This window comes from Nannobrachium achirus (genome assembly GCF_963921795.1).
Source record: "Nannobrachium achirus genome assembly, chromosome: 15".
In the NCBI taxonomy this organism is placed as follows: Eukaryota; Metazoa; Chordata; class Actinopteri; order Myctophiformes; family Myctophidae; genus Nannobrachium; species Nannobrachium achirus.
This window is the reverse complement of record NC_137822.1, coordinates 1,842,501-1,857,332: the sequence shown is the minus strand read 5'-3', so window position 1 is coordinate 1,857,332 and position 14,832 is coordinate 1,842,501. Positions and strand designations below refer to the sequence as shown.

The window sequence follows — 14,832 nt, the reverse complement described above, 5'->3', positions numbered from 1 at the left end:
AGTGGTGGGAAAATAGCCTACTGCAATCAATGTGGAAATACTCTGCCACAAGTAGAGGTTTTTGGAATGCTAATATACTTGAGTAAAAGTACAAACGTATTGGTATCATTCAACATTTAATTAATGTAGCCTACAGAGTACCAATAGTAGAAAGTAGGCAGAATGTCCTGTTTCACAGATTTTCCAATGAATAAAATGTAGAAAAATCTTTTGAAAATAGACGATCTACAAGCTCACAATGCAACAAATGGCAGGTATGTAGGCCTACCTATATATGGCAGAAATAAATGTATATAGGGTTGAAGTTATTTGTAATTATAATCAAAATCTACAAAGTAACGAATGAGCCAGTCTTTTGAACGGCTCTTTGAAAGGAACGGATCCCATAGATCCGGTTCACTTCAAAGAACCATAAATCCCATCTCTAGGAGTCAAAGAAGTACACGCCCATCCTGATCTACAAGCTTAGAACGTGGCACGGGACAGACACAGTTTGGTCTTGGAGATCTTGTTCTGGGTGCGCTACACAGTCATACGACTAATCATAAATCAGGCACCATCAGCCATGAGAAGGACGGAGCGGTGCTTTAGCGCAGGAGAGGGGATGTCAGAGTTGGATGTAGGCCTACATGAAACGTGTCAAGTGAACTCATATCGTCAAAATAGGACACAACTTCCATATTGAAGCTTTTTTTTTTTTCGTTGCGTGAGGTGGTGTTGTGTGTTGAGTCAGTGGATAACGTCATGTGTTTGTATGTGCGTGTGCGTGCGTGTTGCAAAGCACAGCTCTCAGAACACCCCCCGTGGCATCTTGTATTCATTATATTATTTATTATTGCTGTGTGCGAGCCCGACTCAATCGGGATAGAATCCTGTAGCGTGCGGAGCGCCCGACTGTTCAAAACGGCTAGTCTGAGTCCGTTTAGATTATCTGGTAAAATAATCTGAAAAAATGATCCTGTAGTGTTTAATTCTACCCGATTCAGTCGGGCCCGATTATCGGCTAGTGTATGGCCAGCTGAGTAGAGAGCTAAAACTGAGATGAATGGGAAAAAAAAAGTAATAAAGATAAAAAATTAGAATATAAAAAAGTAAAAGAGTGGGTTTTTATATGTTTTCCATTTACTGAACATTATTTTGGACATACAAGGTTACCACCCAACATAAACAACGTACAGTACAGATATACAGTACTGACTATCGACCGTGGATATACGAGACTGAAATGTGTAGCGTCAGCGTGTCAACCAGCCTACAAAGAGTGGATCATTTACATATTACGTATACAGTTAAGCTGGCCATACACTAGCCGATAATCGGGCCCGACTGAATCGGGTAGAATTAAACACTACAGGATCATTTTTTCAGATTATTTTACCAGATAATCTAAACGGACTCAGACTAGCCGTTTTGAACAGTCGGGCGCTCCGCACGCTACAGGATTCTATCCCGATTGAGTCAGGCTCGCACACAGCAATAATAAATAATATAATGAATACAAGATGCCACGGGGGGTGTTCTGAGAGCTGTGCTTTGCAACACGCACGCACACGCACATACAAACACATGACGTTATCCACTGACTCAACACACAACACCACCTCACGCAACGAAAAAAAAAAAAGCTTCAATATGGAAGTTGTGTCCTATTTTGACGATATGAGTTCACTTGACACGTTTCATGTAGGCCTACATCCAACTCTGACATCCCCTCTCCTGCGCTAAAGCACCGCTCCGTCCTTCTCATGGCTGATGGTGCCTGATTTATGATTAGTCGTATGACTGTGTAGCGCACCCAGAACAAGATCTCCAAGACCAAACTGTGTCTGTCCCGTGCCACGTTGTAAGCTTGTAGATCAGGATGGGCGTGTACTTCTTTGACTCCTAGAGATGGGATTTATGGTTCTTTGAAGTGAACCGGATCTATGGGATCCGTTCCTTTCAAAGAGCCGTTCAAAAGACTGGCTCATTCGTTACTTTGTAGATTTTGATTATAATTACAAATAACTTCAACCCTATATACATTTATTTCTGCCATATATAGGTAGGCCTACATACCTGCCATTTGTTGCATTGTGAGCTTGTAGATCGTCTATTTTCAAAAGATTTTTCTACATTTTATTCATTGGAAAATCTGTGAAACAGGACATTCTGCCTACTTTCTACTATTGGTACTCTGTAGGCTACATTAATTAAATGTTGAATGATACCAATACGTTTGTACTTTTACTCAAGTATATTAGCATTCCAAAAACCTCTACTTGTGGCAGAGTATTTCCACATTGATTGCAGTAGGCTATTTTCCCACCACTGTTCATTAGAAAGGAACGGCTCCCTACTGCGAACCGGATCCCATCGTTCATTTATACTCGATTCGTTCGCGAACGTCCCACCTACTTGCAAGGGATGTGTGCTGGTCGCGGTCTTTCTTCTGTTTGTTTGATATGCGCTGCCGTTGAGTTTTAATTTAAATCCCAATCATTCATGATACAACCTGATGGACGGACGGACAATGAAAAGTGTGTCTGTGTGCGGGTGCGCGCGCGCGCGCGTGTGTGTGTGTGTGTGTGTGTGTGTGTGTGTGAGAGGCAGAGGCCGGGAGAGGTGGAGAGAAAAAAAAAAGAGATGGATCTGTCACTCAGTCAGATGTATGCTCAGAGACTTGCGTCTATCAGCGGCTGCTGTATTTCTCTCAGTCCCCTGCTGCCCTTCCAGTCTTCCAGACAAGTACTGATCCAGGAAAATATCAAACATGTTTGAAAAGAGTCGGGCTACCCCCGATCGTCCTCCGAGCCACTCGGCTGGGCACCGAGTGGATCTGTGAGACCTCACGCTACGACGTTCATGCCCGATTGTCGGGCCCGTTTCAGTCGGTGGCAGCCCGATTGTCGGGGGGGTAATTAAATAGCCCGATTATCGGCTAGTGTGCGGCCAGCTTAAGCCAACAGAGATAAATAAAGATCTGTCTGTCTGTCTGTCTGTCTGTCTGTCTGTCTGTCTGTCTGTCTTTCTCATCAGACAGACAGATGACAATACCAATACATTAGCTGTCATTTCTTTTGAATTATATTGTCATTAATCCACATTGTGTTTGTTGCTGAGTTGAATTTGTTTGGTATATTCAACCACATTTATGTTTTGTCCTACAGGAGTACTATAGAGGAAGCCTACGCCAGGTCAATGACCAAACTTGCCAAGTCAGCTGGCAACTTCTCTCAACTCGGGTAAGTGTGTAAGATGTTCACTGTACAGTAGTTGGTGAAGGTAAATGTGTAAGAAGTTCACTCTACAGTAGCAGGGCATGGCATTAAGGCTTGTCCTGTTGTCCATAAAGATTGATTAGTTGTCCCGGACAACTTCATTAAAAATGTACTTCTCTTGGTTTCACTTTTTCTGTGACGCTCCTTGCAACTTAAATTTGTGCTGTATGCAGACTATGGACTGCCGATACTAGGTAGTGGAGGGGGCCAAGGGTGGTCTTTCTTGACTGTGAAATGGCTCATATTCATCTGGACAAGTGACTTTTATGGACAAGTGAATGGGAAATGGTCTTGTACAAAGGACACGTGCCTCAAAAAGTTAAAGGTGATACACCATGAAAATTACACCACTAGCACCTTCTATCCTCACAAAGTCCCATTTCAGACCGTTGTGTCTTTCTCTGGTTTTGGGAAGGTGGAGGTTAAAAGCATCCCACGGGTTCTCAAAACAGGCTGTCCAGATTTGCTGCCGTTTGTGACGTCATAAACGGCCGTTTTTGAAGAGGGGTGGGGGGGCAAAGGTGGTACTGCAGCTGAAAATATTATATTCTGAGAGCCATTCAAAAATGAGAGGCTCTCTATTCAGGAGTGGTAATTTAGCCTCAAACCTTTTGAAAAACGTTTTTTTGGGACATAAACAATATGACATAAATACTTTTTAAATGCATGGTGTATCACCTTTAACGTCAAGCCCCTGGGTAGATGGGTGAAGATGAGTGTGTAAGAAGTTCACTATACAGCAGATAGGTGAAGGTTAACGTCATGCTGTGTGCGCGTTTTGTACCCTGAGTTGTCACTGTGTATTTTGCAGGACCTTTGCTCCAGTGTGGGATGTGTTCAAGAGCTCCACAGAGAAGCTGGCCAGCTGTCACCTAGAACTAGTGAGGAAGCTGCAAGAGCTCATCAAGGAGGTGCAGAAGTATGTGGACGACCAAGCCAAGGCTCACAAAAAGGTAAGATTTTATGTCAAATCAGCTTCCCTGTTCTCACACTACTTCTGTGAGAGCAAAGGGGTGGAGCTTCGGCACATGTGACGTCTAACCCAGGGGTCTTCAACGTTTTCAGGCCAAGGACCCCGTAGCTGAGAGAGAGATGAAGCAGGGACCCCCACAACTTTTTCATAGATTCCATATAGTTTCATTGTTTGACAGCACAATCAGTGTATTTTGGATTCATGTTTCAGATATGTAACCACTTGAACCATCAATACTTAGTAAACTTGACCTTCACTCTGTACTTAGTCTGCTCTTTTTCGTCTCTACACCAAACCTCTTTGCCGAAAATAGCAGATCTACAAGCTCACAACGCCTCGCGCTGCGAGGCGTTGTGAGCTTGTAGATCTGCTATTTTTGGCTCACTACAAGTCCCAACGAAAAACCAGCTTTTGCCAACAAGTGTGTCAGTGCCTTGACATACTCCTCTGTCTGAATCTTCTGTCTGTCTCTGTCTGTCTGTGATCACAAATAGTTGCATCACCAAAAAGTTGTTTTTGTCTCGTGTTACAAATAATCTCTTACGTAGGAAAGTTGCATAACAAGACTGCATTTCACTCTCAAGGAAAAGTTGCGCATAACAATACTGCATTTCTCTCAAAAGGGAATGTTGCATTCCAAGGTGAGTTGTGATCTTGTAGAATGGCTATTTTTGGCCAATAGATATTGTGTAAAGGGAAAAACAGGAGCGGCCCTGAGAGACTCTGCTCGACAAGTGGTCAAGGCTGATTATCTATAAAGATATTATTAATTAAAAGATTCAGTATTCCGTTTGAAATTTTAGATTGTGTTCAGACCTGTGCCAGCTATAATACTCCACACTGCAGGAGAGTAGAATTCTTCTGGTATTTCTTTACACTGAAAATGCACTCAAAATGAACTCATATTCTATATGATTAACATAACTATAACACAGTATAGGACATCCCTTTTATCGTTGCTCTTGGTAGAAACTTTGTACCATAGACATAGAAAGGTAGACGCCTCCTTTGGCTCTGGGGCATGTGCATCGAGGGACCAAGGGAATCGCTTCCACGTGTGTCACACATAGGGAAGTTGCTAGGCCAATCAGAGGCAGGTGGGGGGCGGGTCTTTACGTTCGCAGCCTGTAAGAACAGCTGAGTCGCGCAACATTGGAACTGGCTCTGTTGAATTGAATTGTAGTCCTTGGATAAGTCCCGGAAAAGTCGCACTGTGATTTGCCAGTAGTCACTTGACTGGCAGCGTTCCCTTGGTTTTTCCAGGAAGTCCGGACTACAATTGTTGCACGTCGCTCCAATGAACTGCAGTGGAGAACAAGGCATCTAGCTTTTTATATCTGTGCTTTGTACGTCCAAAACTGTTCAATTTCAGGAAATGGTATCGCCCGATGTAGGTATATAAATTAAGTTTAAACAGAATTTGGTTCTTTACTGGGACCGTTTCGGTTTGAACTACTTTTTTTAAAGCTTTTGTGTGACGCCGTAGCATCATGATAAAGTAGTGCAGTTATTTCTTTAATTTATTTTTGTAAGATATGTTTTGGGGCTTTTATGCCTTTATTGCCTTTATAGGACAGTAGACTGACAGGAAATGGGGGGAGAGATGGGGGGAGTGACAGGCAGCAAAGGTAGCCGGGATCGGGAATCGAACCAGCGACACGCTGTCAGGCTATACATTGAGCCTAAGTGGTATGCGCCTGGACCGGTAGGCCAGCGGGCAGTAATTTATGAACGATGTTTAAATATGGAGATAATAGGTTTCTGCCCAACACCAAGAAAATATTGTGTAAACGTGCGTGTGTGCGCTTGTGTGTGTGTGTGCGTGTGTGTGCAGACGAAGGAGGAGGTGGCGTCCACTCTGGAGGCGGTGCAGAACATCCAGAGCATCTCTGGAGCGCTGCAGAAGTCCAAGGAGATCTACAACACCAAGACTGTGGAGCAGGAGCGCCTCCGCAAGGAGGGGGCCACGCAGAGAGACCTGGACAAGGTCTCACACACACACTCACACACGCACACACACACACACACACACACACACACACACACACACACACACACACACTCTCTCACACACACTAGGGCATTCACCAAATATTCGAATATCAAAGTCACTATTCGACGTTGTTCACCGAAGTCGAATATTCGCTTTTTTTTTCTCTCTCTTAAAATATATAGTTTATAAAGCTTGGCTAGATAGGAAGTCATAAGAATGAGTTGTAGGTATTACATTTAATGTGACTCGGTTTTGCAGATAAATATTGTGAAAATATTTTGAAAAATGCTCATAACGCCTCGCCCGCGAGGCGTTGTGAGCATGTAGATCGCCTATTTTCACAATGTTCGCCTCTTGCTTACTTAATATTTGACAGTTTGGCCAGTCCTGTAGAATATTCGACTATTCGAATACTTTGAGGTTTAATAATTCGAATACTAAAAATCACTATTCGTGAATGCCCTAACACACACACACACACACACACGCACGCATGCACGCGCGCACGCATGCACGCACGCACACACACACACAGGGCTTTCACGATTAAGACATGATTTGTCACTCAAGTAATTGCGATTAACGATCTAATTGTGTTTTTCGTCGTTGACAATTACATTTCTGTTTGGCTTGTAGGCTTTGAAGTTGCACATGGCAGATATGACACATGACCTAAATATACAAAGATATTACTGACATATTTGACAACTTTATACTTAAAAAAAGAACTAGGAAATTAGCCTGGGTGCCAGCCTGCTCGCTACGTTTCGTGATTTGGTTTTGTCACTCCGCTACTCAGTCTGGACAGCTTCCTATCTCCAAGGGGAGGTGGGACTAGAACACGGCTGGAATCCAACCGTGACTTCTTATTGGTGTGGGGCGGGACAAATACACCGGTGTGTATTGGCTAGCTGATGATGTAGCTACCCTAACCCTACTCTCATGCGTTGGAACAACATCCAATCAGCAACGACGTCGCCTACGTCACAAGTGACGTTCGGAAATACGAGTCAACTGAATCATGGCCATACTGAGAAGCGAAGTGATAAAACAAATCCACAGAACGTAACGTAGCAGGCTGGTACCCACTACCCAGGCTAAGTTGAAATAGCCGATCTACAAGCTCACAACGCATCGCATCGCGAAGCGTTGTAGATCTGTAGAAAATGTTTGAAAATATATGAAAAATGTTCAACATGGAAACAAAATAATTGCGATTATGCCAAATAATTGCGATTATGTAGATTATGTAAGAATTGTGACAGGCACACACACACGGACGCACACACGCACGCACGCACGCACGCACACACGCACACACACACACACACACACACACACACACACACACACACACACACACACACACACACACACACACACAATAAACTCCACATTGATCATGAAGGGTCATAATGCTACACAATACCATGTTAATTTAACCATTTTGTTGTCGTCTAGTAGAAACCTTGTAGGCCTATGTACAAAACTGTTCATTTTGTATTTATCATTTTAAAAATGATTTAAACTAGTGAAAATAGATCTGCTACACTCTTGCATGATGAAGTATTGCTTTAATACGAAAGAACATACTATTTTGTGGTGTTCTTTTTTATTTTTATTCATTTTATTTTTCATTATGTACTTATCCATTTTCCTTCAAGTTCACGCCAGAGTTGAGACGCTCTAGGGTCCATGTGGTCTCTGGGAGAGTGAAAGGAAGCTGTTTTGCCACCTGGATCCAGAAGACCGAAGGGGATGTGATATCATTATGACTTAAGCTCTTGTTTTGTCCAAATGTAAATCTACTACAGGCTGGAGTGAAGGCCAAAAAAGCCACTGAATCCTACAAGTCCTACGTGGAGAAGTACGCCACCGCCAAGTCCGAGTTTGAGCTGAAGATGGCAGAAACGGCACAGGTACTAATGTCAAATACCTGGAACGCGCCCGAGTCGCATTTTAACCACTTTAACCATTCTTTTATGCTTTAACTATTGAAAAATAGTAGATATACAAGCTTGTAGATCTGCTATTTTTGAAAAGTCTTGAAAATGTGTGCAAGTCTTTGAATATCTTTGACCCGACTTCTAAATCCTTCCTCTAAATCAGCGGTTCTCAAACGTTTTCAGGTCAAGGACCCCCAAAATTACATTTATTTGGCCGCAGACCCGCCCCATCTCAAAATATGTTGTTCCAGGGACCCCTCAGAAGCAGAGATTTGAGTTACAAAAGTTTGCTTTGAAAAATATAATATTGAAAGATTTGCACACATTTTCACGATTTAAAAAAAATAGCAGATCTCCAAGCTTGCGTGAGCTTGTAGATCTAGGCCTAAATGGGTTAGATGTCAAAGACCTTTAGTGCCTGGGAACCCCCGTAATGTCAAGCACTCATGTGAGCGTGTTGGCATGTTTATGGTAACGGCTTGCTTCTTTTTTCTTTCTTTTCTAATTCTTTTGTGTGTGTGTTTTCCTCTTTCTTTGCCCAAATACCGTCTCCAGCTTGCGTTCCTTCCCCCCCCCCCCCCACCCCCAGCCGAAAACGGAATGGTTTTGGAAAAGGCCTGATTGGATCCATCTGAAGGAACTGATTAGATAAAGCTCCAAATTAAAGTCAGATCGAGACCATTTGGAGTCCATAACGTTGCTGTCGGGCATGAAACCACACGTATTTCCATATTTCAACTATTATTTTTTTGGTAAATTAATTTAGGCCTAGAATTATTGAATGCTTTAACTATTGAAAAATAGCAGATCTACAAGCTCACAGCCGCGCTGAGTGCCGCGATTTTTCAAAAATAGCAGATCTACAAGTTCGCAGCGCGGCACTCGGTGCCGCGCTGTGAGCTTGTATATCTGCTATTTTTTAATAGTTAAAGCATAAAATAATGATACACAATACTGTGTACCCGTTCTGAATGGGTTAATGCCTTACTTTCATCATACCAGTAAGACTCCCCAATCGGGAGATAAGCAACCGTCAGGTCGCATGTATGTTGTCTGCAAAAAGCACTAGAAGAGGGGCATGTGAGAAATCAGGGGCGGAGGTTGTGGTTTGCCAGCCAAGGAGTGTGTTTGTGCAAAGTTTGGCATGGATAGGGGGGGCAACGGTGCCGGAGATAAGTGTCTGAAAAAGCAACCTCATGGTGGCACTAGAAGAGGGGCATGTGAGAAAGAAGGGGCGGAGGTTGTGATTTGGCAGCCAAGGAGTGTGTGTGCAAAGTTTGGCATGGATAGGGGCAATGGTTGCAGAGATAAGAGTAGGGCCAAAAGTGTGACGTGACGTGACGGACAAGAGTGTCGCTCAAAAGTAATGAAAATAGCACATTGTTTTTACCCAGTAACCCAATAACCTGTTTTTCACTCAGTGTCAATTGCCTAAACTGTAATCCTGGGCGCTACTCTCCCTCTGCCAACCAGGGGAGAGCCCCAAACTGAGCTCATGCTTCCTTCAATGCATAAGGAGTGAGCAGGACCCCCCCCCCCCCCTCCCAGAAGCAAAATCTGAGTTACAAATGTTCGCTTTGAAAATACATATATTCAAATATTTGTACACATTTTCACGACTTTTTCAAAAATAGCAGATCTACAAGCTCGCAGCGCGGCACTCGGTGCCGCGCTGTGAGCTTGTATATCTGCTATTTTTCACTGGTTAAAGCATTCAATAATTCTAGGCCTAATTAATCAAAAGACGTAGCACGAAGAAGAAACACTTTATTCCAAACAGGTCCTTTCCATCAGGCGCCCTGACTGACCAGGGGCAGTACAGAGACGAAGATTACTGCATGTTTTTTTAGGTACATGGGGAAAACATGCAAACTCCACACAGAAAGGCCCTTTCACCAACCCCACCTAGGGTATGGACACTGATGACGCACTATTTGTTTTGGGGCTTTTTTGCCTTTTATTAGATAGGACAGTAGACTGACACGAAATGGGGGAGAGATGGGGAGTGACATGCAGTAAAGGTCGTCTGGATCGGGAATCGTACCGGCGCCGCCGCCAGGCATCAATGCCTATGTGGTATGCGCCTGGACCAGTAGGCCAGGGGGCGCCCCATGACGCCCTATTTTAATCTTATATGTAATTGCTGCCTGAAGAACACTTCTCGTAATTGAAACGTGTTGCTGAGTAGTCTGTAAGATTTGAAGTCAATTGTTTGTTCTTTTGCCTAAACAAAAAGTAGCTGTTTGATGGCATTTTGATTGATTGATTGAATACTTTATTAGTCAGAAATGTAAACCGCATGTGGTACAGTTAGACATTAAGGCTCCTGGTGACTTTTTCATTTGTGATCCTATAAACCTTTAATACATGTACAAAGGAGAAAGGGAAAAACTGTGAATGACACCTCCTTTCAATGCAAATCTACCTCCCCTTGTGGTCTCCCGATAGATGCTTTATTTTTATTTTATTTTTTCAGGCCAATCTCGAAAGAAAGCAATGATGCACATCCTTTTTCTTTTTTTAAAGATTTGTTTTGGGGCTTTTGTGCCTTTATTGGATAGGACAGTAGACTGACAGGAAATGGGGGAGAGACGGGGAGTGACATGCAGCAAAGGTCGTCCGGATCGGGAATCGAACCTGCGTCGCCGCCAGGCATCGATGCCTATGCGCCACAGTGTCACACCAAAGCGGGCGCCCGATGCACATCTTTGTTCAAAACCATCATTTTCTATTCTCCAGTGCAGTGTTGATTTTGTCGACTAAAACTATGACGAAAAATGTTTGTCGACTGCGTTTTTTTCACTGACGAAAACTAAAATTAAGACTAAATATATTGACAATTTCGTCAACAAAATAAAAACTAGTGGAGAAGAGAGTCTAGTGGAGACTAGCGGAGAAGAGAGTAATTTTATGTTTGGTTGCTCTCGGGTGTTGCGTGCTGAAAATAGCCGATCTACAAGCTCACAACGCGTCGCAGCGCGACGCGTTGTGAGCTCGTAGATCTGCTATTTTCAGCACACAACCAAGTGTAAAATCAGTGATTACGATGCCATCAAGGCCTGCCAAAAATACATTTTAGTTGACTAAATCAACTGTTGATTTAGTCGCCTGAAAACGTGATATTTAGTCAACTAAAATAGACTAAAACTAAAACTTTTCAGGTGACTAAATTATGACTAAAACTAAATGACATTTTATTCAAAAGACTAAAACGAAATCAAAATTTGCTGTCAAAAACAACACTGCTCCAGTGGGTCTCTTCCTCCTCGGTTGGTTTTGCATCGGATTTGGACATGCGAGGTTTCCACCCGGACAGCGACGCTGTCCTCTGGCACCGCGGGGCCTCCCATCCAGCGCTGATGGTTCCTCTGGCACCGCGGGGCCTCCCATCCAGCGCTGATGGTTCCTCTGGCACCGCGGGGCCTCCCATCCAGCGCTGATGGTTCCACTTATCCAGAGGTTTCTGTTGTTTTCCCCCAGAGAGGAGCGAGCATGGCAGCTCTGCTTCCTCAGATCACACGGGGAAGAAGGGCTCATCCCCGACGCAGCACATGTGGACGCCACTCATAAACACTGCACACATGTGTAGGGATGATGGGACGATATGAACATGTCATGTCACGTTTATTGTGACCAAGGAAATCGCGATTTACAGTATCATCGTGATACTCCAAATATCCCCAACATCCATTTACCTGGGGCGGAACATTTGCCAAAAAATAGCTGATCTACAAGCTTGGCTATTTTTGGGCAGAGATTTGGTAGAGAGTTAAAAAAAAAGACTGTATCAAGTATGTATATTATAAGTACGTTTTACCAATAGAGAGTTTAAATGGTACCGTATATGCAGCAAGGCAAATAAAAGGTGAATTGATCCCAGTGCATGACGGAGGACGATAAATTAAATCTCCACAATACGATTATCGTGAGTGTTTTTTATCACGATAAACGATAATATCGCTTAAGGTCTTTGCACACTGCTGCGTCTTTCGGGCCGAATATCGGAGTGAATTTCGGAGCACGAAAATAAAAAAATCTACTTCACGTTATGTCAATCACGTTTGCACACTGCCGCCCGTTTCATATTTATTTTCGGACCGGGGTTGATTTTTTACGCTCTCTCTCTCTTTCCTCTCTCTCTCCCTGGACTACAGATTTCGGATTTCCAAAACGCAACTAAAACAAGCAGTGCAGTGTGCAACTAGCCTCTCACCAAGTGTGTGTGTGTGTGCGTCTTAGTGTTGATTCCGTCGGAAAATTACTGTCGACCATCTTTTTTCACTGACGAAAACCAAACAAGAACTAAATAAAAACTAAGCTCTGATGACTAAAACTAACAAAAACTAGACTAAAATGTTAGGCAGGGACTAGTGGAGAAGAGATCCAGAAGAACTAAAAGACAAGTAATTTTATGTGGTTGCGCTTGCGTGTTGCGCTCTGAAAATAGCCGATCTACAAGCTCACAACGGTTTGCACTCGCAGCGTGACGTGTTGTGAGATTGTAGATCGGCTATTTTCAGCTTGCAACCAAGTGTAAAATCAGCCATCACCACAAAGGCCTGCCTTTTTTTTTTTTTTTTTTTTTTTTTGTCGACAAAATCAACGGTAGATTTTGTCAACTAAAATCTTAGGATATTTAATCGATTAAAACTAGACTAAAACTTTTCAGATGACTAAAATGTAACTAAAACTACATTAAATTTGATTCAAAATACCATGACTAAAACTAAAACTTCCTCTCAAAATCAACACCGGTGGACACTGGACACCAATCGTAAACACTGCACACATGTGCCTCTCGGAGACGCACCGCTGGCAGGGGTTTCTGCCTGTGTGTGCGTGTTTGTGTGTTCGCCTGTGTCCCCACAAGTGTCTTAGAATTTGAGAAGTAGAGAGTGTGTAGTCTAGGTCAGGATCAATAGCATATTGTTTATTTTTTTTTATCCGGGTTGGAGCGGAAATAACCTTACGTCATCAGGCGGCCGGAACCCACGACTGGAACTTCCGGTACTGTGCGCCTCCAAAATCATTCCCCTAGTTTAAAATGTGATTCGTTTGGTATAATCCTTTCATTTCTTTTGGTATTAAATTATATTTGGTATATACATCTTTAATTCTAACTCGATGTACGACTACGAGACTAAACTAATTGACACAACAAAAACAATGCGACAGAGTGAGAGGTCAAGTTAAGTAAGTAACAACGATTTAAGTGGTCAAAGGTCTAAAAAAAAAACCACATTATTAACACGAATCTAACAGACTGATGACAGTGCTGTCAAACAAGTTTATGAATCTGTCTGTGAAATCAATGAAAATCTGTATCACACATTTATACAATATGTACTGCTTCATGTCTCTCTCATCTAAGGGGTCCCTGGCCTGAAAACGTTGAAGACCCCTGAAATAGGGCGTTCATTGACGGGAAAAAATAAAACAAAAAAAGTTAATACTATGGAGATGAGAGGTTTCCGCCTCACAGCGACGGCGGTTATTGTGGAGTTTACCGCCCGATGTGCTACGCCCCTGCACTGACCACCCCAAAGCCACAGATAAGACCTTTTGGCTCTCCTTTGGGACACAGCCCACCCCCACATACCGCACCATGGACACTACTGTACTTAATCACTTAAACCCCAGTGGTGGAAAGTAAAAAATAAATGTACTTCGGTAAAAGCATCAATACTGCAATTTTCTTTGTGTGTGTGTGTGTGTGTGTGTGTGTGTGTGTGTGTGTGTGTGTGTGTGTGTGTGTGTGTGTGTGCGTGTGCGTGTTTGAGTGTGTGTGCACACGCAGTGGTTTCAATTCCGAAAAAGCTAAGGTATGGCAATGACTGGTGTCTTGCACGCGCGCCTTCGCGCGCGTGCAAGACACCAGTCATGTTGCCATACCTTAGCAACAGGCATGATACATTTATTTTAAGTACATTAAATATTCCCCCCGTTTCTACGGTTTCTTGGGCTGGACATGGCAGCCTGGAACGGTTGTTCAAGTGCAGCTAAACTTGACTGACTTGCGGAACCTGGAAATATACCATTTTTGTCAAGATTGGGGAGAATACAAGTGTGAAGAATATCATTATAATAACTTGTTAAAGTGACCAGTTATTTTACTGTAATTTAACAACATAATAACCAGAGCAGATAGACAAAGAGACATTCATGGATTTATAGTTAAAAGTAACTTTTATGTTCCCCCCCTGGACCCAGGGTATGGCAGCTGCATACCCCTGCCATACCCAATTGACGCCCCTGGTGCGCACGTGTGGAACATCTTCGTATCCAGACCACCCAAATTGACACACGGCGCGCAGGAAGTGGCAGCTAGGGAGCAGAACGGGGAAGTGAAACTTCCTTTGGTGTGTTTAACCCATTCAGAACCGGGGTACACATTATTGGGTATCATTGTTTTATGCTTTAACTGTTGAAAAATAGCAGATATACAAGCTCACAGCGCGGCACCGAGTGCTGCGCTGCGAGCTTGTAGATCTGCTATTTTTTTTTAGAATTTTGACCCGATTCTATAAGTGTCTTTTGAATCCTTCTAAGATTGTTTTTGAAAAAAAACCTATGTTTCTATGTCAGCAATCTGGCTAGCCATCGTCAAAGAAAAGGTCCTTTTCACTTAACTGGAGCTCAGTTAGTCTGTTCTTGAGAGAC

The 14,832-nt window shown here is 43.1% G+C and overlaps 1 protein-coding gene across 3 annotated transcripts in view; it reads left to right on the top strand.

Moving 5' to 3' along the window:
• Positions 1-14,832, top strand: part of fcho2 (FCH and mu domain containing endocytic adaptor 2) — a 126,386-nt gene that overhangs the window by 39,479 nt on the left and 72,075 nt on the right. For all 3 annotated transcript variants that reach the window (XM_080743330.1, XM_080743329.1, XM_080743328.1), the window contains 4 exons: positions 3,150-3,224; positions 4,072-4,213; positions 6,068-6,220; positions 8,041-8,145. In XM_080743330.1, the coding sequence (XP_080599456.1) occupies positions 3,181-3,224; positions 4,072-4,213; positions 6,068-6,220; positions 8,041-8,145 (444 nt within the window). In that variant the 5' untranslated portion in view covers positions 3,150-3,180. The remainder of the gene's footprint in view (positions 1-3,149; positions 3,225-4,071; positions 4,214-6,067; positions 6,221-8,040; positions 8,146-14,832) is intronic.